Here is a 26,997-nt window from a genome sequence, read left to right on the forward strand (position 1 = left end):
GCTAAAGATTCTATTTCCCAGTATCACTTATAGGTAGGCATAATCATTTAACTGAGTTTGAGTTGATGATGAATGTCAGTAAATGTAATGGTGCTACTTCCAGACAATGCTGTTAAAAAGAATGAATTTTACACTTCTCTGAATTCCTGCTGTCTAGAATGCAGTTATGATGGCAGGAACTGAAGCAGCCATTCTGGACTAGGGAATGGACATGTTAAAGACTGTAAACAAGAACAAAGTCCTATTCCCTAAGGATTATGAAACTACCATACTATCCCTGGACTATACACCTTGAATTTTTATGTGAGGGAGAAATTAACTATCTTATTCAAGCTCCTATATTTTTCTGGATCTCTACACTTCAGTAGTCAATCCTGTTGTCACAATTAATACAGAACTCTGTATTACCAGTTAGATAAAGCCTGAAAATGTCTTCAAGACCTTTGACTTAGAAATGTTAAGAATATAAAGCCTAATCAATGTTGGGGTAAAGACCCTGTGGGTCAGAATTATACTCATTTCACATTTTGTAGCATAGAAATGTCCTGAATAGCTTGTAAGGAAACTCTTCAGTTACCCAATTTCAGGGTTGAGTATTACCACCTATGAAAGATAACCTTTAATCCAAAAACTATGCATGTGTGCTAGTTAATTATTAGTCAGAAAAAATGTAGACTCTGGTATTCTCCTTGAAGGTTTCACAGAATTAATAGGTCCTTACAATAGATTTAACAGATTCATTTCTTAAAAACAAAGTAAGTATGGAGTTTTCCTTAATTTAATGAAGCACTTTGTAGCTATATCTTTGTACAAATTCTTAATCATTTTTACATAACTTCCTAGAAATAAAATCAACAGATCAAGCAAATTCATATTTTTAAAATACTGCCAAATTACTCTCCAGAAATGTAGCAATTTACATGGCTATATTGTATATAAGTTAAATTAGGGCAATAAGTGTTGATGACAATAAGTGTTGTGAGGGACTCAGTGTTCTGAGCCCCTCACAATTTCTCTTTCAGGTGCCCTATGATCTTAACATAAATACACTTTGACTTTTTGGATTATTGATCACACTTGCCTGCTTTGCACATATAGAAGGTGCCCGTCAGGTTGGTTTCAATCACAGCATTCCACCCCTTTGAACTGATTTTTTCAGCAGGAGAGAAGAACTGGCCTCCTCCGTTGTTTACTAAGAAATTGATCTTACCGTAAATATCTAAGGTGGATTTGACCAAATTATTTACCTAAAGAAAAACAGTAAAAGTGAACTAGTTATAGACAAATACTGTATGACAGCATTTATATGTAGAATCTAAAAAGTACAACAAACTAGTGAATATAACAACAACAAAAGAAGCAGATTCATAGAGACAGAGCATAAACCAGTGGTTAGCAGCGTCAAGAGGGAAGCAGGGAGCAACAATGTAGGGGTAGGAGATTAAGAGCTACAGCCTGTTAGGTATAATATAAGTTAAATTAATATATTATATAACATGGGGAATATAGCAAATATTTTATGGTAACTATAAATGGAGTATCACCTTTAAAAATTATGAATCACTATATTATACACCTGCAACCTATGTAATATTGTACATCAATTATACTCCAGCAAACAAATAAAATTTTAAGAGTGAACTGGTTAATAACTAACTTGCTACTTGGACTTTATCATGTGCTTTAGGAGAGTAGCAGAGCTTACAATATCTCACAGTGAATAGTAACTCTGAGAACCACAATAAATGAAGATGTAGTCACAATAAATAAACCTGAAAACCCTGTGTCACCCACAGATCAATATGCTAAATACCCATATGCTTCAATATGCTTCATATCAATATGCTTCAATACCCATAGATCATAATGCTAAATTTAGAATTTTGATGACAAGATTTATCCAAGGATTTGGATCACTCATCCAATAATCTGTAAACTGTAAATATATATAATATCCTGGGTGTTCATTGGAAGGACTCATGTTGAAGCTGAAACTCCAATACTTTGGCCACCTGATGCGAAGAGCTGACTCATTTGAAAAGACCCTGATGCTGGGAAAGATTGAGGGCAGGAGGAGAAGGGGACAACAGACGATGAGATGGTTGGATGGCATCACTGACTCAATGGACATGGGTTTGGGTGGACTCCGGAAGTTGGTGATGGACAGGGAGGCCTGGTGTGCTGCAGTTCACAGGGTCGCAGAGTCGGACACAACTGAGCGACTGAACTGAACTGAACTGAATCTGTAAACAACTAACTCAGAATATTGGAGAGTGATGAAATAGACATTACAAAATGAGTTAAAGGGCAGAAGGCATGAAAGGTAGCCTCCAGACTAAACTGTTCTTGCTTAGCTTCCCTCCATGTCTTCCCTTCCTCTCTTTCTCCTGAGGCTACTTGCTGAGCGCCAAAGAATGGATGCTTTTGAACTGTGGTGTTGGACAAGACTCTTGAGAGTCCCTTGAACTGCAAGGAGATCCAACCAGTCCATCCTAAAGGAGATCAGTCCTGGGTGTTCATTGGAGGGACTGATGCTGAAGCTGAAACTCTAATGCTTTGGCCACCTGATGCCGAAAGCTGACTCATTTGAAAAGACCCTGATATTGGGAAAGATTGAGGGCGGGAGGATAAGGGGACAACAGAGGATGAGATGGTTGGATGGCATCACCAACACAGTGGACATAGGTTTGGGTGGACTCTGGGAGTTGGTGATGGACAGGGAGGCCTGGTGTGCTGCAGTTCATGGGTTGCAAAGAGTCGGACAGGACTGAGCGAGTGAACTCAGAACTCAGCAAGATGGATGGACCTTGAAAATACCATACTATGTGAAATAAGAAAAACAAATACTATATGACCTCACTTATATGTGGAATCTAAAACATGACACAAGTCAACATGTCTACAAGACAAAAACAGACTCACAGATACACAGAACACATTTGTGGTTGCCAAGGAGGAGGGAAGAATTGGGAGTGTGGGAATAGCAGACACAAGGCATTATATAAAGGATGGATAAACAACAAGGTCCCACTATATAGCATACGAAACTATATTCAATATCCTGTGATGAACCATAATGGAAAAGAATATGAAAAAGGACACACACACACACACACATATATATAACTGAGTCACTTTGCTATACAGCAAAAATTAAACATGACATTGTAAATCAACTGTATTTCAATTAAAAAAAAAAAGAGAGATTAGCTTTACCTCCTCTTCATTACGGATGTTACATTTTATGGGAGTAACTTGAGCCTGGACCGTAGGAGACAGACTGGCATTCAGTTCATCTGCAGCAGATTTTAACCTATCAAACTTACGGGACGCAATGACCACATTACATCCTGAGGAGACAACAGTCAAAGAACAAGTAAATATTGATATATTTTCATTAATTGTCTACATTCCAAAAGCAAAAATGTTTAGAAAATATGAACAGAAATATGAATGAGAACGTCTGTTATGGTAATAGGAACTGAACTGATCCTAATTCAAACAGAACAACTAGAATAACTAAAACACTGAACAAATTATGCAACAAGGATTTCCAGGCATTGGGTATCAGGGGGCACAGGACAGTGACAGTGAACACAGGAAACAAATGTGAGCCCTATTATTATTCCAGACTGCTGCCTAGAGAGAGTCTTCAAACTGCAGCGTAGGCAGGAAGAATCCATTCAGAGCCCAGCAGGCTCCTGGGTAGAAGAGATGAAGCTGGGAGTCTGAGGAGGCTAAGACAGCTAGATTAAACAGCAACACAGAGACAAAGGAGGTACACAGGGAGAGAACTCCAGAGATCTCTCGAGTTCCCTCAGATCTTCAGCTGAGCACTGATCGGTACATATGAGAAAAGACACTATCTGAGGCTGGGGAAAGAACCAACCAAAATAAGCAGAAGGAACAAACCCTGACACTCGTACAGCACTAGACAAAAGTTAGTGTTCCAACCAGGAAAACACTCTGACAAGGTATTGGGCAAAGTACCCGGAGGGTATGGCCTCAATAGTGAAGCAAAATTAACGCTAGACTAAAGGCTGTTTAGGACAGTACTTAACAGAAAGAAAGCCTCTTTAAAGTATCAAACTGCTACCAAGTTAACTATATCACAGAACAAAGTTCAGCAATATTTGCAACAATACAAAAATATCCATACAATGATAATAACATAGTTACCTAGGACCACACAAACCCAGGCATATTGCTCTGAAGCAACAGCATACTTAAGAAAAATAAGTAATTTTTATTTTTTAATTTTGCAGAATGCAAAACTTTTGGTCGAGAGATTGAAGGAAGCGAAAGAAAAACAGCAGGAACAGATTGCCAAGAGAGGGAGGCTGTCCTCTCTGGGAGCTTCTACTTTCCAGTCCAGTCAAAATGTTCTATGAGTAACAAATAAATGTTAGTAACATTTGTTAACAAGTAACAAATAAAATGTTCCATGAGTAACAAGATGTTCTAAGAGTAACAAATAAATAAGAGCAGACATCAAAAAAAAACAAAAAACAAAAAAACCAGCCTCCAACAAAGTAAAATTCAAATGTCTGAGATCCACTGAAAATCCACAAGGTACATAAAGAAGCAACGAAATACAACCCAGAATGAGGAGAGAAGTTAATTAATAAAAATAGACCCAGGAATAACACTGACAACATAATTAAACAAACCAGAGATACAGTGGAAAATATTAAAAGCAGCCAGAGAAAAAGAACACAAAACACACAAAGACAGAAGACTTCTTTTCAAAAACAACACAAGCCAAGACAAGTACTTGAAAGTCCTAGGGGTGGGGAGATGACATGGGGGTTTTGGAACCTAGAACTCTTACCCCGTGAAAACAGATTTAAATTCCAGTTTCAGGGAAGAATGAATGGTGCTGTTATCCACTAAAATGAAGCCTGAATTGTTTGATGTTATCAGCTGGGGTTTGAAAAACGTACTGCTTGCCATTGTGTGTTTCTCCTCCCATTAATACATTAATGTTCCCACTTTTGTTAAATTATATATATCTATTAAATAATTAAATAATATAAATATTAAAAAAATAATGGCAAAATAAAGATTCATTCACACATATAGTATCCAGAAGAATTCTTGAAAACAGAACTTCACTACAAAAAGACTAAAGGAAGTTCTTTAAGCAGAAAGGCAATGATACCAGATGAAAATCTAAATCTACAGAAAAGAAAAGAGAGAACCAGAAATGGTCACTATATGAGTAAATAAATATGAAGACTTTTCTTATTTCTATTGAAATCCTGCAAAAGTTGGTGCTTGTTGAAAGTAAAAATGGTATCAATGTATTGTAGGCGTTATCACACATGTAAAAGCAGAATGTATGAGGACAGCATTTAATTGTTACATGAATGTCTCCTGTACTGGGAGGCGGGGTTTTCACCTGTAGCACGACCTGGGAAGCCCACTGTATCCCTTACACTAATAGAGCATTTAAGCCTGTACTGGATAATAATTAACAGTCTCCTCCCACTCACTTTCGTCTCCTGGAGGACTGGGACCCTGTCATTGTTATAACTGTTATACTACAAACAGGCCACATATTCAATATTAACATATGGAACAGATGACATTTGGAAAGGTTAAAAAGTAAAATGGCTCTGCATTTTGGCCAGAACTAGTTGTATACACGGAGAAGGCAATGGCACCCCACTCCAGTACTCTTGCCTGGAAAATCCCACGGATGGAGCCTGGTAGGCTGCAGTCCACGGGATCGATAAGAGGCGGGATCGCTAAGAGGCGGAATCGCTAAGAGGCGGACACAACTGAATGACTTCACTTTCACTTTTCACTTTCATGTATTGGAGAAGGAAATGGCAACCCACTCCAGTGTTCTTGCCTGGAGAATCCCAGGGACAGCAGAACACTAGAAGCACAAGCAGAGCCTGGTGGGCTGCCGTCTATAGGGTCGCACAGAGTTGGATACGACTGAAGCGACTTAGCAGCAGCAGCAGTTGTATACGAGGAGATAGTTTCTGTATATTAAAATAAGTCACTTAAAAAAAACTATCTTTCAAGCTGAGGTTATAATTTAGTGAATTCCATATTCAGACAATTTTTGGAAATTCTGATAGGTAATCTGAGAGCTTTACAAAGCAAGTATTAACTTCACCATGAATTCCTTGTAAGACAAGACTAAAAGAGAATTCAATTTATCAAAATTGATGTGTAATTTTCAACAAAGCATATATTATATTGTTAGGAAATAGCTCAACTGGAATTCCATCACATCCACTAGCTTTGTTCATAGTGATGCTTTCTAAGGCCCACTTGACTTCACATTCCAGGGTATCTAGTTCTAGGTGAGTGATCACACCATCATGATTATCTGGGTCGTGAAGATCTTTTTTGTACAGTTCTTCTGTGTATTCTTGCCACCTCTTCTTAATATCTTCTGTTTCTGTTAGGTCCATACCATTTCTGTCCTTTATCGAGCCCATCTTTGCATGAAATGTTCTCTTGGTATCTCTAATTTTCTTGAAGAGATCTCTAGTCTTTCCCATTCTGTTGTTTTCCTCTATTTCTTTGCATTGATCGCTGAAGAAGGCTTTCTTATCTCTCCTTGCTATTCTTTGGAACTCTGCATTCAGATGCTTATATCTTTCCTTTTCTCCTTTGCTTTTTGCTTCTCTTCTATTCACAGCTATTTGTAAGGCCTCCCCAGACAGCCATTTTGCTTTTTTGCATTTCTTTTTCATGGGGATGGTCTTGATACCTGTCTTCTGTACAATGTCACGAACCTGCATCCACAGTTCATCAGGCACTCTATCAGATCTAGTCCCTTAAATCTATTTCTCACTTCCACTGTATAATCATAAGGGATTTGATTTAGGTCTTACCTGAATGATCTAGTGGTTTTCCCCACTGTCTTCAACTTAAGTCTGAATTTGGCAATAAGGAGTTCATGATCTGAGCCACAGTCAGCTCCTGGTCTTGTTTTTGCTGACTACATAAAGCTTCTCCATCTTTGGCTGCAAACAATAGAATCAATCTGATTTCGGTGTTGACCATCTGGTGATGTCCATGTGTAGAGTCTTCTCTTGTGTTGTTGAAAGAGGGTGTTTGCTATGACCAGTGTGTTCTCTTGGCAAAACTCTATTAGCCTTTGCCCTACTTCATTCCGTATTCCAAGGCCAAATTTACCTGTTACTCCAGGTGTTTCTTGACGTCCTACTTTTGCATTCCAGTCCCCTATAATGAAAAGGACATCTTTTTTGGGTGTTAGTTCTAAAAGGTCTTGTAGGTCTTCAAAGAACCATTCAACTTCAGCTTCTTCAGCATTACTGGTTGGGGCGTAGACTTGGATTACTGTGATATTTTATGGTTTGCCTTGGTTTCTCTTACCTTGGACATGGGAATCTGATTAGTAAAATGGAAAGGAGAAACAAGTTCCCCTGGATCAGCCATGGCCTCTGCCCTATGCTGTTCTTTCTTCAATCTTTCTGCCTTCAAGACAGGCATTATCTATTCTAGTTCCCAGAGGAGAGCACAGGCTGAACAAGGTAAGGAAATTGGATATATATAACTCTTCCTAAATCCACATTAAAAAAAAAAATCCTCAGGAATTCTAGGTGATTAATGCCTATTTTGACCAAGGTCTCAGAATATGAGACATAGGGAACTGTAACTAGGATTAGTCACAGGAATTATCTAATTAGAAGATTCCCAAATTGTCACTAATTACTATCTGAATGCTGAACACCTCTGGGAAGTTATCTAATCTTAGAACAGCTATCTTGGGACACAACTTTAAAAGGTATTTATTTTAACTGGTATATAAACTTGAACCAGGGTATAAATGTATTACAAGGCAGAATGTTGCAATGGTGGGTAAAACTAGAAATCTACAATTCCATTAAAGGAATGGTTAAATAAATTATTACATATGCATACAACAACAATACTACAGTCTTGGTTTTATAAATAAAAAAATACAGACACATGTGTATATTTGTGCATGTGGGTGACTTTTAGAAAATCACCAGGAAGGGGGTTTAGGAGATGGGCAGAATGGGAAAGCTCATTTTAGTTTTCTTTTATATACTTCAATACTGCCTGGTTATTGCAATGTTATTTTATAAAATTATTATTGTCCTTCTCGTCACCCTTATGCTAAACGATTTGGATGAACATTTTTGTTTATATGAGTTGCAAGACAAACTCAGATTGATAAATTTCCTTAGAACAAGGTACCGAAGTAACTAGCAAATAATGAGTTATTTTCACATATGAGGCAATTGTAGCCAAATATATTGATTTTTGCCTGGGTTGATACTGATTTCTTTCAATCTTCAACTCAGATTGCTCCATTTCAGCACCTTCTAGGTCCCAGGTGTTGGTAAGAACCCTGTCACCAGAGCAACAAAAAGTGCTGTCTTGCCTCACAATTTCCACTTGGAATTCCTACTTTCATTTTATCCACTGTCACAGAAGGTGAAAGTGCAAGTCGCTCAGTCGTGTCTGACTCCTTGCGACCCCATGGACTATTTAGTCCATGGATCTCCAGGCCAGAATACTGGAGTGGGTAGTCTTTCACTTCTCCAGGGGGGATCTTCCCAACTCAGGGATCAAACCCAGGTTGCAGGCAGATTCTTTACCAGCTGAGCCACTGTCACAGAAAGGGAATGACTAACTTGAGGACAGAGACAAGGATTTGGCTTGAATTCAATGTGAATGGTCTTAGGTTCAATATTCCTTGATGGAATCAGGGCTCCTTTTGTCTAACAGCATCTGTTAGACATAGATGAAATAGATGAAAGAGAGTTCCAATTCTGTTCACTACATCTTACTCTTGTGAGCTAGGGCTTTCACCATCCTCATCGAAAAGGAATAGTCAAAATCATTTGGATGTGAAAGACAACACAATAATCACCACTTGCCTCAAAATCCAACTTGTATTTCATGCCAAAAAATAGTAGCCTTCTCACTGGAAAGAGAATTGGCTATTGTTTAATTTGCCCGATTTCGGTTTCTGTAACAATTTTCAGAAATAGCCATTAATTCTGGTAGAAAAAAATTAAGCTGAGCAAGTCAGAGTAAAAAGTATTTGTATATTCTTACATTGAAGGAAATGTATTTCCAATACAACACTACTGTTTTTTACAAGTACATTGGAAGGCTGAGCCAGGATCTGATGAATCTGCTGTGAAGCCTAGTACCTGACCTTCACAGAAAATGACAACCAAGACTACTTTTCTTATGGATTTTCCTGAACAGGGATACAGTTTGGTGTTGGGAGTAACGTAGAGAGTAATGGCCATGAAGTTGCACCAGGGTCAGATTCAGTTCAATTCAGTCACTCAGTCATGTCCAGCTCTTTGCAACCCCATGGATGGCAGCATACCAGGCCTCCCTGTCCATCACCAAATCCTGGAGTTTACTCAAACTCATGTCCATTGAGTCGGTGATGCCATCCAGCCATCTCATCCTCTGTCATCCCCTTCTCCTCCTGCCTTCAATCTTCCCAGCATCAGGGTCTTTTCAAATGAGTCAGCTCTTCACATCAGGTGGCCAAAGTATTGGAGTTTCAGCTTCAGCATCAGTCCTTCCAATGAATATTCAGGACTGATTTCCTTCAGGATTGACTGGCTGGATCTCCTTACAATCCAAGGTGTTATAGCCACACGTTCCGGGAAACAAACTCACTTAGAAGGATGATGCAGGCAGTGGAGTGTAGTTTATTACACCAGAGGGCCCAACACAGAGTCTCCTCTTAGCCAAGGACCCCAAACAGTTTTTGTGAAAACCTTATATACCCTAAGTGTATGTGCCCAAACCCACCTCCCAAATTCCCTGAAACTAGTCTGAACAAAGGAAGAAAAAGATATAATCAAAGTTAACCCGTGATTCATATGCCTTAAGCCTAGGTAGTTAATAGTGGACAATTATCAATAGGCTTGTGGTCATACCCCAATAAGCATAATAGAATTTATGATTCTATCTGGTTACACAGATGATTAGGGTATTCTTTTAGGCAATGAAGAGTCTAGGTATGAGCCCTGGTGTTCTTCCATCAAGGAGGCCTGGTTTTCCAGTTGGTATGTCGTTTCTATAGGTACTGGGCATATAGCTCAAAGTCCACAGTCCAGCCCAAGATAGAGTCCTGCTTTCAAGATGGAGCCTGTTCTGTCTGTTTCCTCCTACAAAGGGACTCTCAAGAGTCTTCTCCAACACCACAGTTCAAAAGCATCAATTCTTCGGCACTCAGCTTTCTTTATAGTCCAACTCTCACATCCATACATGACTACTGGAAAAACCATAGCCCTGACTAGATGGACTTTTAAGAAATGCTAATTTCCCTTTTTTTTTCTTATTAAGATGTATTTTTTCATTTTTTTAAGCTCATACTATGTGCCGAGCATTAGAAACATATGGGAAGCAAAGACAATTTACGTGTTCATTAAAAAGATCTGAAAAATGAATACAATTTAACCACTCATCATTCAAATCATTTCCAGAAACGGCAGTTGCTGATAAACAATGTTGTAAACTTCTTTCCAGTCTTTCCTGCATATACATCTTTCATTAACAATTAAATTGGAATGCTATATTTTGTTTAGAATCCTACTTTTTAAATTATATGGTATGCATTTGACAACATACATTCTTCAGTAGCAAGGTATTTAAATAGCAGCATATTTCAGTGTTACTGATTTATTCATTCCCCTTATCACATCTCACTACTGAACATTACACTCTTCTACACATATATGTGCTTGTCCCTGATTATTTCCAAAGAATGAATTCCTGATAGAGGAATTACTAGGTCACACAGCACGAACACTGTTAACATGTTTGGATTTTTTCCCCTAAGCTGACCTCTGGAAAGCTTGCAATATTTTACATTCTTGCCTGTCCTCTCTGTCATCAACATTTTCATTTTCCCTAATGTTTTAAAATTTTGTTAGAAAAACAATGAACCTTTTTATTGCTATATTTTGCATTTCATTGCCCCAAAATTGACTGTTTCTTCTTGCACTCACTGCCTTTTTTTAGTTCTTTCTTTAAAATGCTTGGCCCATTATCATAAGCCTATTTTTCTACCAGTGTGTCCCTTATTTATGAGATCTCTTTATACAGTAAATTTGTGCATATTGCAAATGTTTTTCTTCATGTACCTTCAAATTTTATTCATGTATATTTTTTAATTCAATGAGGATTTACATTTTCATATTTATTTATTTTCTCTTTTGTGGTTTCTTTCCTCTTTTTGTACTCACAAAGTCCTCCCTTCACCCAAGTCAAGTTAAGCTCAGCACATAATATGAACTTAAAAAAAAGTATGCTTAAAAAAAATGAAAAAATACATCTTAATAAGAAAAAAAAGGAGGATTAGCATTTCGTAATCTGACCCTGGTGAAACTTCATGGTCATTACTACCTACTTAACTCTGAAGTCAAGGTAAATATTAAGAGATTCAAGATTATATGATAGGAGCCTCTCCACATGTTAAATAAAAACTTTTCCAGTAGTCTTTCCATATTTCGTAATCATTCATCAGGCAATAAACAGAATGAAAAAACAGGGGGTTTTTTTGGCCACAGATGCATGGCTTGCGGGAGTGGGATATTAGTTCCCACTGCAGTGAAAGCGCTGAGTCCTAACCACTGGACCGCCAGGAAATTCCCTAGAATTAATTCAAAATACATAACCAATTCCATATGAATAATTAATTGACCATAACGATTCCATAATTACATATTAATAATGATAATGGTTTCATAATTAAGTCCATAGCAAGCTTCCACACGTTTCCTTAATCCCCACATCGGGCACTGTATCTTCGGCTCGAAAATTTCCCTTTAGTTTACAAATAGTCCATCCAATGCTTGTCCATAACTTTTTAGAAAGAACTCCCCTCTCCCCACTCGCGCTCGCGGTTCTAATTTCACCCACAGCTACACTTCCTTTCCTTTGCAACGCAACGCTCTCCTAAGCCCGGGTACCATCCGCTGGCTCCCCGCCCCCCCACCCCGCTCCCGGTTAAACCAACCTCTGAGGACCCCTTCCTCAAGATACCCTAGCCCAGGGACCTGTTCACGCACCCAGATGCAGGAGCTCGTTCACGATGGCCTTCCCGATGCCCGTGCCCCCACCGGTGACGATGGCCACCTGGTGCTGCAGCAAGCCTGCTGCTAAGCAGCTTTTGCCCTTAACCCAAGAATTCATGGCCATAACGCGTTTGAGCAATGGAGGGCAGGGCAAGCTAAGCCACCGAGGTCACGCCTGCGTCGCCCCGCCCCCTCCCCTTCGCCCCGCCCCTCTCCGTCATCCCGCCCCATCCCAATCACCAACCTGGCACGCCCGCCGCAGCGGCTCTGTGTCTCTCCAGTGCAGAACCGTTCCTCAGCGGCTGCATCTTGACGCTCAGCGCTCTCCGCCTGCCCGGGTCCGCAGCACATGTAGGTGAGACTCCTTGTTCCTTGTGTGTGTGTTTTATTTCGATGCTGTTGGGGAAGGGAAGAAGACAAAAAGTGGCGCTGTGCTCTATTTTGAAAAATTTAATGCTCAGTGGTATACCTCTCACGGTTTTAATTAAAATTAAATCTCCAATGCGTCTGGGAAAAGAGGCTGCAGCTCGGGAGCCTTGCTCCGCCCTCCCGCGGAGGGCGTGGTGTCGAGAGCGATGCTCTGGCTCCAGTTGCTTTGTGCAGCTGGCTGGAAAGGAAAGGGGCAGCCTTAGCCGAGGGGGAGAAAATCTTGCTTCATCCTCTGGAAGGGATGGAAACAAAAGGTGGAGGGGGCGGAATACAATTGTAATTATCCAGAGACCAAGATAATAAATGATTTTTAAAAGACACAATCCCACCTCCACCTTATCTACCTCTCCTCACCCAGGAATGAAGGGAAGAAGGACTCTTTGAGGTTTGATTTGAGGTTTGATCCATTTCAGCTGGGCTGCATAAAATTGATGGGTCCAAAAGATCTTTTTTTTTGCTTCCTGCAAGAAGGCGTCTGTAGGTGTGTGTTTGAGATCCTACCCTCTAGTTCATTTCTTATGCAGGCGAGCTCGCCTATTGAGGATGGTGGAGATTTATCACCCGCATTTTGGTGCCCATTAACAGTAATTCGCTATTCAAATTCTCCATCTTGCTTTGTGCTGTCTGCCCACCAGAGTGCAATTACACTAGCCTCAGGAGACTTTGCCTAAGAAAGTGGCAGATCTAGGGACTATGACAGGTGCTGTGATCCTAATCGTCCATGCAGGATGCTATTTCTAAGTCTGTAGGAAGGGGGATCCTCCAGGGCTTGAGAGTGGACTCTTGTCTAACACTCACAAAAGTATTGTCCAAGGAGACACACATGCTGACAAAGCAAGAGACTTTATTGGTAGGGGACATCCGGGCTTGGGGGTGGGGGTAGCTGCAGGGTAAGGGAACCCAGGAGAACTACTCTGCCAAGTGGCTCTCAGTCTTGGGTTTTATGGTAACAGGGTTGGTTTCTGGGTTGTCTTTGGCCAGTCATTCTGGTTCAGGGTCCTTCCTGGTGGCTTGCGCATCACTCAGCCAAGATGGATTCCAGCAAGAAGGAATCTGGGAAGTTGGTAAGACATGTTGCCTGGCATCTCCTCTCTCCTTTTGACCTTTCCCAAAATTTTCTGGTGGGCAGTAGCTTGTTAGTTCCATGTTCCTTACCAGGACCTCCTGTTGTAAGGTAACTCATGTAAGTGGTTACTATTGTGCCTGGCCAGGATGGGCAGTTTCAGTCAGTGGTTCCCCTAACAAGAATACTGTATTTCTCCCTGCAAGGTATTGAAGTAATGTAAAAGCAAACAAATGCCATCATTCTTTTGTTGGGTCCACCACCGAATTATTCAGAGTGAATTGGAAATGGATCTGGTTGAGAGTGGAATCAGACATCGCTGCCTCCCTGTTCCTCCATCCCCCTGCCCTCCTCTGACCTCTTTTGAGAAGAACTTACTCCCTATCTTTGTTGCTGACAGATTCCAAGTATGCGCCTTAAAGAAGGGAAGATACCTCTTTCGCTTCTCATTTGCTGATTAGTTTATGAAGGGATCACTTCTACTGGTCACCTCTCAGTTCTGAGAGGTTTCTTATTGCAGAAAATTTGAGGCCTTCTTTCTCCAGAGGAAGGAGCACTTTAAATTTCTTTCAATGATACTTTGATTGAAGATCTGATGAAATGTGGTTTGTGACCTGGCCTGGACTTGTGGATTCACGGAGCTCCGCCAGGGTGGTTCCGCATGGACCCGGCAGTACTGCAGCCGCTGTGTGTGTGGTGGCTCAGTGGCCTCAGAGAGGCATTCTGCGGTCCTCCAGTGAAAAGATGACTGACTGGACAGGCTTCAAGCCAATTTTGCTTGCTGAGGATGACCAGAAGCCATTTTGCAGGCTCAAGGAAGTTGCACTATGAGCAGACAGAAAGCTTTTTCACAGTCCAAAGACAGCCTATGATTTAGGGAGATGTGAAATCTTTTTGAGAGGTCTTTTTTTAAAAAGACCTGTAACATGGAAACTTACACTACCATATGTAAAACAGATAGCCAATGGGAATTTGCTGTATGGGGAACTCAAACTGGGGGCTCTGTAACAAACTAGAGGGGTGGGTTGGGGACGGAGATAGGAGTGAGGTTCAGGAGAGAGAGACATGTGTGTGCCTATGGCTGATTCTTATTGATGTTTGACAGAGAACCACAAAATTCTGTAAAGCAATTATCCTTTAATTAAAAAAAGAAAGTAGCAAAAATAAATAAACTAAAATAAAACCCATAAAAATAATTCCTTTGTTCCATGATCAAGTGTTTCTAGATAGATTTCACTTTGGGAAGTTAAATTAAAAAAGACCTGTCCTCTCTGCCCCTGCCTCTGACTTCAATCAGTGTCTGAATGTCCGCAAACCCCCAACAGGCCTGGAGACCCAGCAACAGCTCTGCCTTTGGGAGGCTCTTTGTTTCCAGATTGAGCCCTCTTTTTTCAGGGCATCCACGCCCTGCTGCGATGACTGCTCTTTTGGCTGAATCAAAGACCGCCTGGTGCTCTGCAACGCTGCCCACTTTGTCCTGGGGGAAAAGGCATCAGTGTGGCCATGATCCTCCCACCCTCCCGCTTTGTCATAGCCCATTAGCACTCCCTCGGTTCATCTTCTGAGATTCTCTTGCTGCTCACCCATCTTCCCACTCCCCCCCCACCCCATCTGCCTAGTATCTTCATTTTCTCCCCTCCACAAAGCAGCTGCTGGCTCAGACTGACAGGGGCCTGTGGGATTCTCAACACGGAGACAGAATCTCAGTGCTGAAGGAATATCAGTGGGGCATATCTAGCTCTGCCTTGCCTTGATGTAAAAGCAATCCAGAGACAACTTATATAAGTAAGGTTCTTAAAATGTGTTAGTTGCTCAGGTCACGTCCAACTTTTTGTGACTCCATGGACTGTAGCCACCAGGCTTCTCTGTCTATGGAATTCTCCAGGCAAGAATACTGGAGTGGGTATCCATTTCCTTCTCCAGGCGGTCTTCCCAACCCAAGGATTGAACCTGAGTGTCCTGCATTGCAGGCAGATCCTTTACATCTGAGCCACTATGGAAGCCAGTTCACAATATTCATCCGATATTTATAGAACACCTTTCATGTGCCAGATACTATTCTAGATATGAAAGATACAGTATAGTGGACAAGACAGGTGTGCTGAACTGATAGAGTTTGTGTTTTAGGATAAGTTGGGAGTTGAGGATGGAAGGGGCATGTGTGCCATAAGAAGTAAAACAATAAGCAAATGAAAGATCAGACAGTAAAGATCTTATCTTATAGCTCTTACAGTAAAAAGATGCTCAGGCTGCTTATAACCAACTAGCTTCATTACCAGGAGCTATTTCCTCTATAGACAGATGCTCCTCAGGTGATGAACTAGCCTCAGTGTGAAAGCCTTCCAGGACCAGGAGACAAGAGAAGTGCTGCTTAAGGACCACAGAGGAAAAGGCTATAGCCTAACTGTGCTCACAGCCAATCACAGCAACGGGGGGAGACTAGGCGTTCTAAGTTGCTTCTCCATCATTTTGCAATCACTTGACACTCATCTGAACCAAACTTCCTTCCATTTTTACATTTGTGAGAGTATCTCTCTGAGAGGGTCTACTAGTCATTCTCAGTGGTGAAATGGCAAGCATTTCATCTCTTAGTTGGCCTACTACATCTAATGGTGTTAAGCCAAGATGCTAAGCAGAGAGTTTGGTCACCCCAGACAGAGGACTGTTATCTCTTTGAGTGACAGAGCCACAGGTAAGAAAACTGGAAGAACAGCAGGGCTGGAGCAAGGCACAGTTCACTGTTGTTTTTGTTGTTTAGTGGCTAAGTCGTGTCTCACTCTGCCATCCCACGGACTGTAGCGTGCCAGGTCTCCCTGTCCCTCACTGTGTCCCAGAGTTTGCCCAAGTTCATGTCCATTGAATTGGTGACGCTATCCAACCATCTCATCTTTTACCACCCTCTTCTTTTGCCTTCAATGTTTCCCAGCATCAGGATCTTTTCCAATAAGGAACAGTCGTAAATGAACTTGAAAATGATGATCCTTTACCCACCTGGCCCCAGTTCAGGTTCCTTGGAGAAAGAAGATGTGTTAATTTCAGTGAAGGTACAAAAACTCAATTCCTGATTGTACTCAATTAAACCAGTGGAGCAGAGCACCCTAATTTGAAAGCTTTATAAATCAGAGATGGCAGAATGGCACCCTGTTTATGATTTGTTTTGGTTGTTTGTCCCCATGGTAATTTATTTAAATTTAGACTAATTGCAACAATTAAAATCACGAACTTCCACATGCAGTTTCAGACAACCCCTACTAAATGGGCCTGAATTTGTCTGTGAAAGCAGTTGGCTGAATACTGGGCTTGGTGGGAAAAAGAGAACAGTAACTTCTTATTTCAGATGAGACCTGAGCTCTTATATTTTCCATAGCCCCCACCACTCCTTGTGTCCAGATGCTAAGTCTTGGTATCATTGGCACTTATTAGCTTTTTTCCACCCACATTTCATCCATGTATGTTACTTGCTTCCCTGCAATTAATCTAAGAGCAGAGCCTTCAAAGCTTCGTGGCCTCTCCCACCCACCAAGTCCAGAAGTTCTGCTGAGGATCTGGATGGATTTAGAGAAAGCACTGGATCAGGTCTGCTTCAGTGACTACCTGGCAGCAAAGAATTATAAACAGACTCCAGGAAAATCATGCCCAATGGTAAGAAGTCCATGAAGCACCAGTGTTCCACCACTGTGGAGGTGGGGTTAGTGACCAAGTGACTGACTGATTGGATGGGAGTAATGACCAGATGTGTGCTGATGCCCCAGCCCAACAAAGGCACTATGCCTGGGTAAAGAAGTTCATTTTGTGGTCTTGTGAGTCTTTGGTTGTTTACTGACTGCTTCAGAGCTATTGGTTTTCTTTTAATAAACCTCTGGAGGAGTACATAGGCAGCTAGAGTGATGGAAGCATTGGAGGAATATGTGAAGGAGATGGTGTAGGCTAGGATGGCAGGACAGGGAGGAGCCAGATCCACAGGTCTTTAGGCCACAGGACAAGTTTAAATTTCATTTTATACCAATGGGAAGTCACTGGAGGATTTTAAACAGAAAATGGCCTGCTTTTATGTATGTTTTTAACAGACCTTTCTAACTGCTAAGTGGAGAATTGATTGCAAGACAGCAAGAATAGAAGCCAGAAGATAAGGAACATTTTTAGAACCATAGTAAGAGATGATGGCCTCATAGACCACAGTGGTAACAATGAAGATGGGACAAAGTTGTGGATGCAGTTAAGAATTACTTGGAGAATTTCTTTCAAATATGGCTTAAAATCAGTAGTTTATGCATTAAGTTCCAGAGTTTGAGTAGTATATACTTTAAAACCTATTCCACCTACCTCAGAATGACTGAGGATTCAGAGCTCATGGTGGATTGAGGTTAACAGTCTGCAGTATCACATTCATTCATAATCTTTGGACTAGGGGTGGTGGTGGATGGGTGAAGCCTACCATGCAGGAAAAAGAGCAGAGTCCTGTCTCTTCTCTTAATTCTATTATTTGAAACCTTGGAAAAAGAGAATTTTTTTCCTGCTATATATCTTCAGTTCAGTTCAGTTGCTCAGTTGTGTCCAACTCTTTGTGACCCTATGGACTGCAGCACGCCAGGCCTCCCTGTCCATCACCAACTCCTGGAGCTTACTCAAACTCATGGCTATCGAGTCAGTGATGCCATCCAACCATCTCATCCTCTGTCATCCCCTTCTCCTCCCACCTTCAATCTTTCCCAGCATCAGGGTCTTTTCAAATGAGTCAGTTCTTCGAATTAGGTGACCAAAGTATTAGAGTTTCAGCATCAGCATCAGTCTTCCAATGAATATTCAGGACTGATTTCCTTTAAGATTGACTGGTTGGATCTCCTTGCAATCCAAGGGATTCTCAAGAGTCTTCTCCAACAGTTTAAAAGCATCAATTCTTCAGTGCTGAGCTTTCTTTATAACTCAACTCTCACATCCATACGTGACTACTGGAAAAACCATAGCTTTGACTAGATGGACCTTTGTTGGCAAAGTAATGTCTCTGCTTTTGAATATGCTGTCTACGTTGGTCATAGCTTTTCTTCCAAGGAGCAAGCGTCTTTTATTTCATGGCTGCAGTCACTATCTGCAGTGATTTTGGAGCCCAAAAAAATAAAGTCTTTTACTTTTTCCATTGTCTCTCCTTCTGTTTGCCATGAAGTGATGGGACTGGATGCCATGATCTTAGTTTTCTGAATGTTGAGTTTTAAGCCAACTTTTTCACTCTCTTCTTTCACTTTCATCAAGAGGCTCTTTAATTCTTCTTTGTTTTAACCATTAGGGTGGTGTCATCTGCATATCTGAGGTTATTGAGATTTCTCCCGGCAATCTTGATTCCAGCTTGTGCTTCATCCAGCCTGGCATTTCACATGATGTGCTCTGCATGTAAGTTAAATAATCAGGGTGACAATACACAGCCTTGATGTACTCCTTTCTTGATTTGGAACCAGTCTGTTGTCCAATGTCCAGTTCTAACTGTTGCTTCTTGACCTGCATACAGGTTTCTCAGGAGGCAGATCAGGTAGTCTGGTATTCCCATCTCTTTAAGAATTTTCCACAGTTTATTGTGATCCACACAGTCAAAGGCTTTAGCATAGTCAATAAAGCAGACGTAGATGTTTTCCTGGAACTCTTTTGCTTTTTCGATGATCCAACAGATGTAATTGTTTCAGCATATATCTCTTACGTATAAGAACTCTCTTTTTGAGAAAAGATAATCACAATATCATGTGTGTGTGTTCAGTTACTCAGTTGTTATCTGACTGTGGCCCTGTGGACTGTAGTCCACCATGATCCTCCGTCCATGGAATCTTCTGGGCAAAAATAATCGAGTGAGTTGCCATTTCCTACTCCTGGGGATCTTTCTGACCCAAGGACTGAACCCCGTCTGCGGTGACTCCTGAAATGATGTCTAATGTTTGCTTTTAAATAATAGGAGGAAATGAAACAAAATTGGCTACTGGTATTTTGTTTATTGTTGAAATTGGGTGAGAGGTACAGTGAGGGTTCATTCAAATTATTCTCTTTGCTTCTGTAAAGGTTTGCCACTTTCCCTAATAAAAATCTTCTCCTTTTACATATTTGAAACTTTCCATAATATTAGTTTACAAAAATAATTGCGGTTGGTGCCAAAGTGATTGAAAATGCAAAAGTAATTGTGGTTGGTACAAAAGTAAGTGCAGTTCAAAAGTAATTGTGATTGGTAGAAAAGTAATAGTAATTGCAGTTGATGCAAAATTAATTGAGGTTGGTGCAATAGTAATTGTTGGTGCAAAAGTAATAGAGGTTAAAAAGTAAGTGTGGTTGGTGCAAAAAAAGTGAAAGTGATAGTCGCTCAGTCATGTCCGACTCTTTGCGATCCCAGGGACCATAGCTTGCCAGACTCCTCTGTCCGTGGAATTCTCTAGGCAAGAATCCTGGAGTGGGTTGCCATTCCTTTCTCCAGGGGATCTTCCTGACCCAGGGATCAAACCCGCATCTCTTGCACCTCCTGCATAAGTCAACCACAATTACTTTTGAACCTCAATTACTTTTGCACCAACCCCGTGTAATAACAATTTTGTTAAGAAGAATTTTTTAAGTGCCACTAGCTGGATACTTGCTAACTGGCACCTCTTTAGCAATAGCACTCAAAACATTACTTTCCCCTTTATGACTCATGTACCAAGAACACAGGCCGATCTGTTTTTTCTTTAAAAGATGTTGTATAGACTCTCCTCTCTCCCACTTTTTACCTGAAGAATAGAAGAGGAGAGAAAGTGTTAAGAGTTAAATGTGTGCATTCTTTCCAGTGGTCTCCCAAAATGTGTTAGAACAGATCCCAACAATTCTGGGATCTTGGGCTAACAAGAAACCAGGAGACAAGTGTCCTTTATAGAATACCAGGGAAGGCATGGTTGGTGAAATGGTGCCAGTGTTGAGTGGCACCACTTGCTCAAAGTTGCATTCAACCATTTGAGTATAGTTGTAATGTCTGACTTAATAGCCAGAAGCCTAGAATGCTAGTCCCAGCCATAGGAATCTCCATCTATGGTGCAAGGAAGAATGGTCCTTAACCTGTCTGTAAGGCTTCCTCACCCAACTTCTTTATACTTGGCATCCCCCAGCTAGATTGATGGGTTTTACATAATACATGCAACTCAAAATAAAGCAACACAAATAAAATTTTATTCACGATTCATTCTTGTAAACGTAAGTCCATATTCAGTTCAGTTCAGTTCAGTCGCTCAGTCGTGTCTGACTCTTTGCAACCCCATGAATTGCAGCACGCCAGGCTTCCCTGTCCATCACCAACTCCCGGAGTTCACCCAGAGTCATGTCCATTGAGTCAGTGATGCCATCCAGCCATCTTATCCTCTGTCGTCCCCTTCTCCTCCTGCCCCCAATCCCTCCCAGAATCAGAGTCTTTTCCAATGAGTCAACTCTTCGCATGAGGTGGCCAAAGTACTGGAGTGTCAGCTTTAGCATCATTCCTTCCAAAGAAATCCGTTACTCTCGAAATAAAGTTTTGTGAGAAATAAATGGAGGGGAAGGCGTCTGCCAAGTTGAGGACCATTTCCTAAACCCCTTTCCATCTCACCTGATTCATTCCCTGTTGATGACTTTGTTTCCCTGTCTTTCAAGTGCAACTCGTCACTGGAACGCCTTTGCATTAGCTGCATCCTGGAAGAAGCTCTGTGATGTTGTGGGTCATGAGTTTGCTCTGGCAGATTGGACTCTTGACAAGGAACAGCTAGATTTGAAGACGAGGATGGAAGAGCCAGCACTGGTGGAAGGCCAGAGTCAGCTCCCCAGCCCCCACCACAGCTCCCTGAGGAAAGCCATGGCAGCTGCTCTGGTCCTCGATGGAGAATCCACCATGGGGCGCAGGAAAAAGAAGAAGAAAGAGTCCCGCCCAGAATCTATCATCATCTACCGGTCAGAGAGTGAGACACTGGATGAGGAGCCTGGGGAATCGGAAGGTGGAGATCAGCCTAAAGAGGAGGAGGGAGATGATTTCATAGACTATCCTATGGATGATGGTGAGTCTCTCTGGGGTCACCTGCTTAAAGCCACAGGGAGCAGGCCCAGTGAGGATCCTGTAGAAGCCAGGCAGGCATTCAGTCACTGACCTGCTTCTTACGGATACATTTCTTCTCACGATGTTGCAGTCTTCATCCAACAAGTCAACAATATTTGTTGAGCATTTATTGTGGTTCTCTTCTAAGTAATATGGAGGAGAACTCTACTTTTTTTGAAATTCCTGGTATAATAGAAGAGACCAATTTATACACAAAAATTAGTAATATAAGCTAACAAGGCTAACTATTTAATACATGTAGTTGACGTTCATAATAATCAGGAAAACATGAATTATAACATATGAGTTATAAAATTCCTTCACTATATAATATTCACTTCCTATATGGATGGCAAAAAATTAGGTAAAAGATATTAACGTCAATGTGAGTAAATGGATATACTCTCATATACCTCATGTGGAAAAGGTATCTGCTTTTGGGAAATATGTCAATATCTATTAAATTCAAAATATGCATAGCTTACGTCGTAGAAATTCTCAGTATCTACCACATGCCCATGTGCATAAGGAAGCAGTTATAAAAATGTTTGTTGCTGCTAAGGAAACTGCAGGACGTCTATATTAAATGTCACTATTCAGCAGTAGACGGACATGGTAGATCTGTCTGTGTATACGGGTCATCCCTAAGACATATGCCCATGGTGAATGGGATGAGCCAAGTCGCTGCTCTTATGCCACTTACCTTCCAGTCAGGGGAAGACAGATAGCAAACAACTCAGCAAACAAAAGATGATTTCAAAAGATAATAGTGGTACAGGTTCCAAAGACAGTAAACCTCCATGACAGGAAGGGAGGTGACCAAGTGAGGGAAGGGGGTGGAGGGCTAGACCACACAGCCTCTCAGAGGAAGGGACATTTGCTCTTGAGTTAGCCCCATTCTGTCCCTCATTCAGCCAGGGGCTAGACGTCCACAGGGCCTCGGGGAGCTGCCAACCAAACGCCTTCACATACTAAGGACCGTGGACTTTGCTGCATGTTTTACACTCACTACCTGCAGCCTCACTCCCAGGCCCGCCAAAGAGCGGCTGTTTGGTAGGGGTGGGAATGATGCTGCTGGTGGTGGGGATAGTGGTGGTGGTACTGGTGGAGCATCTGTGCTGGGGCATGTGTATGCGGTGTGCATGTGTGTAAGTGTGGTACCTGTGTGTGTACAGAACTTGGATATGAAGCCTGGGACTTCGACCGGATTTCTCTCTCAGAGAGGCATGGAGGTAGGAATAAGGAGAGAAGAGGAGTGGGCTGCCCATCAGTATAGCACGCATACACGGTGCCACCTTCACACACGGTAGCTGATACTCAGGAACAGTATTTTCACAGCACTTACAGACCAGAAATATGATCACGCTGAAGAAGTATCTGTGGTAGAGTTCTCACTCCCTTCCATATTGCAGACATGATAGAAGCCCAGAGAAGTAGAGATAGTAAAAAACAAGCTTAACCTGCTTCACAGTCTTAGCAGGGCCCTGGCAGGAGAGTTGATCATGGGAATACTAAACCTTCCCTTGAGGGAGACTCATTGAATCTGCTGTGAATTCACTGACTTCGTGTGGTGTCAGGGGCCAGAATAAAGGACCTTCTTGTACTCGGCTCCAGTCTCAGGGGACAACCCTGATGAAATGTCTGTTCTTCTGATCTTGACTTTTGCCTCTCTGTGCCCTGCAGGTGTGTGGAACGTGCCCGTGGACAGCCGCTATGTCACATTAACTGGGACCATCACCCGAGGAAAGAAAAAGGGGCAGATGGTAGACATCCATGTCACGTTGACAGAGAAGGAACTGCAGGAACTCACCAAGCCCAAGGCATCGTCAAGGGAAACAACACCTGGAGGCAGAAAGGCCTGCCAGCTGGGAGCAGACCGTGGGCCACACGTGGTCCTCTGGACATTGGTCTGCCTGCCTGTGGTTTTTCTCCTCTCCTTTGTGGTCTCTTTCTACTATGGCACCATCACTTGGTACAACATCTTTCTCGTATACAACGAGGAGAGGACCTTCTGGCACAAGATCTCATGTTGCCCCTGCCTCATCCTCTGCTATCCAGTGCTCATCATGGCCATGGCCTCTTCCCTGGGCCTCTATGCGGCCGTGGTCCAGCTCTCATGGTCCTGGGAAGCCTGGTGGCAAGCTGCCCGGGACATGGAGAAAGGCTTCTGTGGTTGGCTATGCAGTAAGCTGGGTCTGGAAGACTGTTCTCCCTATAGCATTGTGGAGTTGCTTGAATCAGACAACATCTCAGGCAACCTGTCCAACAAGGATGCCACCCAGGAGATAGAAACATCCGCTGTCTAAATTCCCAATGACTTACTTCATTCTCTGGTCTTAGTAGCCTGTTTATCATCTTCCAGTTTCAGAATACTCCTTGTTTAAATTATTCCTTTTCTCCCCACTATACACTGTTCTTCTGGAAAATTTTAGCCCACACTTATCTGTCGTACCATCTTGTTGGTTTTCAGGAGGGCAGGAAACAGAAAAGCAATTTGTGCCCAAATAGTCCATCTAGTGGATAAACTCTTCTTTGTTCCTTACCCTAAGATAACCCTTTATCTGAGACAAGGAAGTTCAGGTGTGCGACAGTTCAGGAACTTGAAGGTATTCCTGGTGCCTGGAACCCAGGTTAGTATGTGACTAAATGTGACAGGGAGACTAAGGAGGCTCAGGGAAGACCAAATCCACTAATAAGATAATAGATAGTGATGGAGTGAAACATAAGAAGCAGGGTTGCTACAGTGTAGCAGAATGTAAGAATTTGTGTGTATCACTTAGATTTTGATTTATATCTTAAATATAATCGAAGTCCAAATAGCAGTAGTTTAAACAAGACAAAAGTCTGTTCTTTCTTGTACAGAAGAAGGCTGGAGGCAGACCATCAGGGAAACTGATAAAGTCATCAGAGTTCCAGGCTTTCTTTTTATTTCCCAACCCTCATCGCCTTTATCCTTAGCAACCAGCGCTGACTACATCTCCAGTCGTCCCATCCATGTTTCAGACAGAACAGAGGACAGGGCAGAGAAGAGCACATACACTCTCCCTAAGCTAAGGAGGTTTCCCAGGAGTCCCTCTCAACACTTCTTCTATCTCATTGGCCAGGCCTTACTCATATGACCTCATGAGCAAAAGAGGCTGGAAAATGTAGTCTTTTGACTGGGCAGCTGTATTCTAAATATTTGGATTCTGCTAATTTAAAAGACAAGGAAAGAATGGCTATTTTGGTAGGCAAGTAAGAGTCTCTGGCTTACAGTAATTATTTAAATACATTCAGATCCCAAACTGTGAATACAGTTCTATTTATGTATTTATTTATTTATTTAAGCCTAAATCTTACACAGAGAACTTATACATAGATAGTAGCTACATATACTATGCATAAACCACACAGATATTAGCAACTCGTGTGTTGCAATTAAATATCTGTAATGCCATATGGTTTCAGGTGTTTTCAAAAGGAAGAGTGGATAGCTGAGTACAATTGTATCATGTACAAATTACAGTAGCATAGCTTTTTTCCAGGTAGTGAAGATGGACTGGGTGATGATATTTAATGTAATGTACAGATGAAGGACTGGGAAGAGAGGCATTGCATCTGTCAGACATTCCCCAGCCCCTGCCCCCACTCCACAACCCCCAGCAGGGTCAGTAACCCTAAGCAAAAGAAGATGGAGTCAGCTTTGGGTGTGTGTGTGTGCTCAGTCATGTCCAACTCCACAACCCTATGGACCGTAGCCCACCAGGCTCCTCTGTCCATGGGATTTTCCAGGCAAGAGTACTGGAGCAAGTTGCCATTTCCTCCAGGGGATCTTACTGACCCAGGGACTGAACCTATGCCTTGTGTGTCTCCTGCACTGGCAGGCGGATTCTTTACCACTGAACCACCTGGGAAGCCCCAGCTTGGGATGGTTTGACCAAACCTCACTCAGAATTTTCTGGAGTTCATCAACAAATACAATCTTTGCTGAGAAGCTTGGATCTTTGTGGCCACTGAGGGTATAAACCCTAGATGAATCCAGACTAATACATTCTGAACTTAAAAAAATTCCTGAGGGATCCCTTTCTAATAAAAAAAAAATCGTATGCGGTCACACAGATTTTTAAAGTTTGGGTCCTTACATGAAGAGCTGGTGTCCATGTTCATGTTTCAGGAAGAAGCTGTTGAAAGAACTGCTGTGAATCAAACCCAATGGGTCAGGTAACGCTGTGCCACAGAAGGCCAGGGGCATTCGCCTAATGCATGGTGCTGAATTCCCCCTTTAGAGGGAAACCCATCCTTTTAAAAATAACTATCATTAGTTTGAAAAAACCCAAACTCTGTCCAACATTATTGAAGATAACTTTGGTGCTGTCTGGTGGTTTTGCAGAGATACAAACAATTGAAATGAAGACAACAATAAAATCTAATTAACGTTTGCTCACTTTGTCTCTGAGTCTCTCCAACATTGAACACTACAGTTTTCAGAAAAAGAGTGAGTGTAGTGACTGTTTTATAGGTGTGTAATGGTCTTAATATGGGTCCTTAACATCTTGACTCTTCCCATCTACCATCAATTTGTGAGGCTTCTGTTTCGGTGGACTCTTCCCACAGATCACAGATTTACCTGAGCCTACATTAGGAAGTTGCAGCTTTATTTGCCACGTTTTTTTCAGAGGTTAAGGAAACCAGTGGGCAAGGTCCAAAGCAGTCACGATTAGGACAAAGGTAAGATGTCCCTGCGGGATGGAGGAGGGTGGGGTTAGGGTAAGGAACAAGGGATACCTAGATGAAGTAGATGTAGCCCTCACCCTAGTTGAGCTCGCCAGCTAGTGGAACCCATAGGTTCATAAAATCATGTCAAAAGGGCTCAGAGAGAGATGGAAAAGTCTTAAACTAGAGGAAGGAAAACCTCACCAAACAGACCCAAAGCAATCTCATCTCAGCTGTTAGCAAATGCCTAGAGAATTTTAGAGGAGAAATTAGAGATTTAAATGCCATATTTGAACATTCTGTTAGCTCATAGTTACATAATCTCTTTGGTAAATATCAGGAAGGAGGATTATGCTTTCCAGTTGCTTTGTGGGCATAATATACTGAGCTGGGTAAACTGTATTTGATCCAGTATAATACCAATGTTGCCAAGTGTTTTTTTTTTGGGGGGGGGTAGGGCACGCAGCATGTAGGATTTTAGTTACCTGACCAGGAATCAAACTGTGCCCCCTGCATTGGAAGCACAGAGTTTGTTTTGTTTTTATTTATTTTAACTGGAGGCTAATTACTTTACAATATTGTGGTGGTTTTTGCCATACATTCACATGAATCAGCCATGGGTGTACATGTGTTCCCCATCCTGAACACCCCCTTCCACCTCCCTCCCCATCCCATCCCTCAGGGTC

The 26,997-nt window shown here is 41.8% G+C and overlaps 2 protein-coding genes across 3 annotated transcripts in view; one reads left to right on the top strand and one right to left on the bottom strand.

The window, feature by feature from the left end:
* The window catches only part of PECR (peroxisomal trans-2-enoyl-CoA reductase), a 48,249-nt gene extending 35,985 nt beyond the window's left edge, over positions 1 to 12,264 (bottom strand). Inside the window, exons 1-3 of the mRNA XM_061384247.1 lie at positions 12,063 to 12,264; positions 3,217 to 3,350; positions 1,082 to 1,247 (exon numbers count right to left, since the gene is read on the bottom strand). Coding sequence (XP_061240231.1) covers positions 1,082 to 1,247; positions 3,217 to 3,350; positions 12,063 to 12,192 — 430 coding nt within the window. The 5' untranslated portion in view covers positions 12,193 to 12,264. The remainder of the gene's footprint in view (positions 1 to 1,081; positions 1,248 to 3,216; positions 3,351 to 12,062) is intronic.
* Positions 12,265 to 12,304: 40 nt separating this feature from the next.
* TMEM169 (transmembrane protein 169) lies at positions 12,305 to 26,042 on the top strand. 2 transcript variants are annotated; one of them, XM_061384263.1, is made up of 3 exons: positions 12,305 to 17,202; positions 21,184 to 21,581; positions 23,303 to 26,042. In XM_061384263.1, exons 2-3 carry the CDS (start codon positions 21,311 to 21,313, stop codon positions 23,923 to 23,925), a joined length of 894 nt encoding a protein of 297 aa, XP_061240247.1. In that variant the 5' UTR covers positions 12,305 to 17,202; positions 21,184 to 21,310; the 3' UTR covers positions 23,926 to 26,042. The 2 variants fall into 2 exon arrangements, with proteins under 2 accessions (XP_061240247.1, XP_061240242.1); XM_061384258.1 differs by having other exon boundaries at positions 12,307 to 12,419.
* The last annotated feature ends 955 nt before the right edge of the window (positions 26,043 to 26,997 follow it).

The sequence above is a fragment of the Bos javanicus genome, chromosome 2 (genome assembly GCF_032452875.1).
Source record: "Bos javanicus breed banteng chromosome 2, ARS-OSU_banteng_1.0, whole genome shotgun sequence".
In the NCBI taxonomy this organism is placed as follows: Eukaryota; Metazoa; Chordata; class Mammalia; order Artiodactyla; family Bovidae; genus Bos; species Bos javanicus.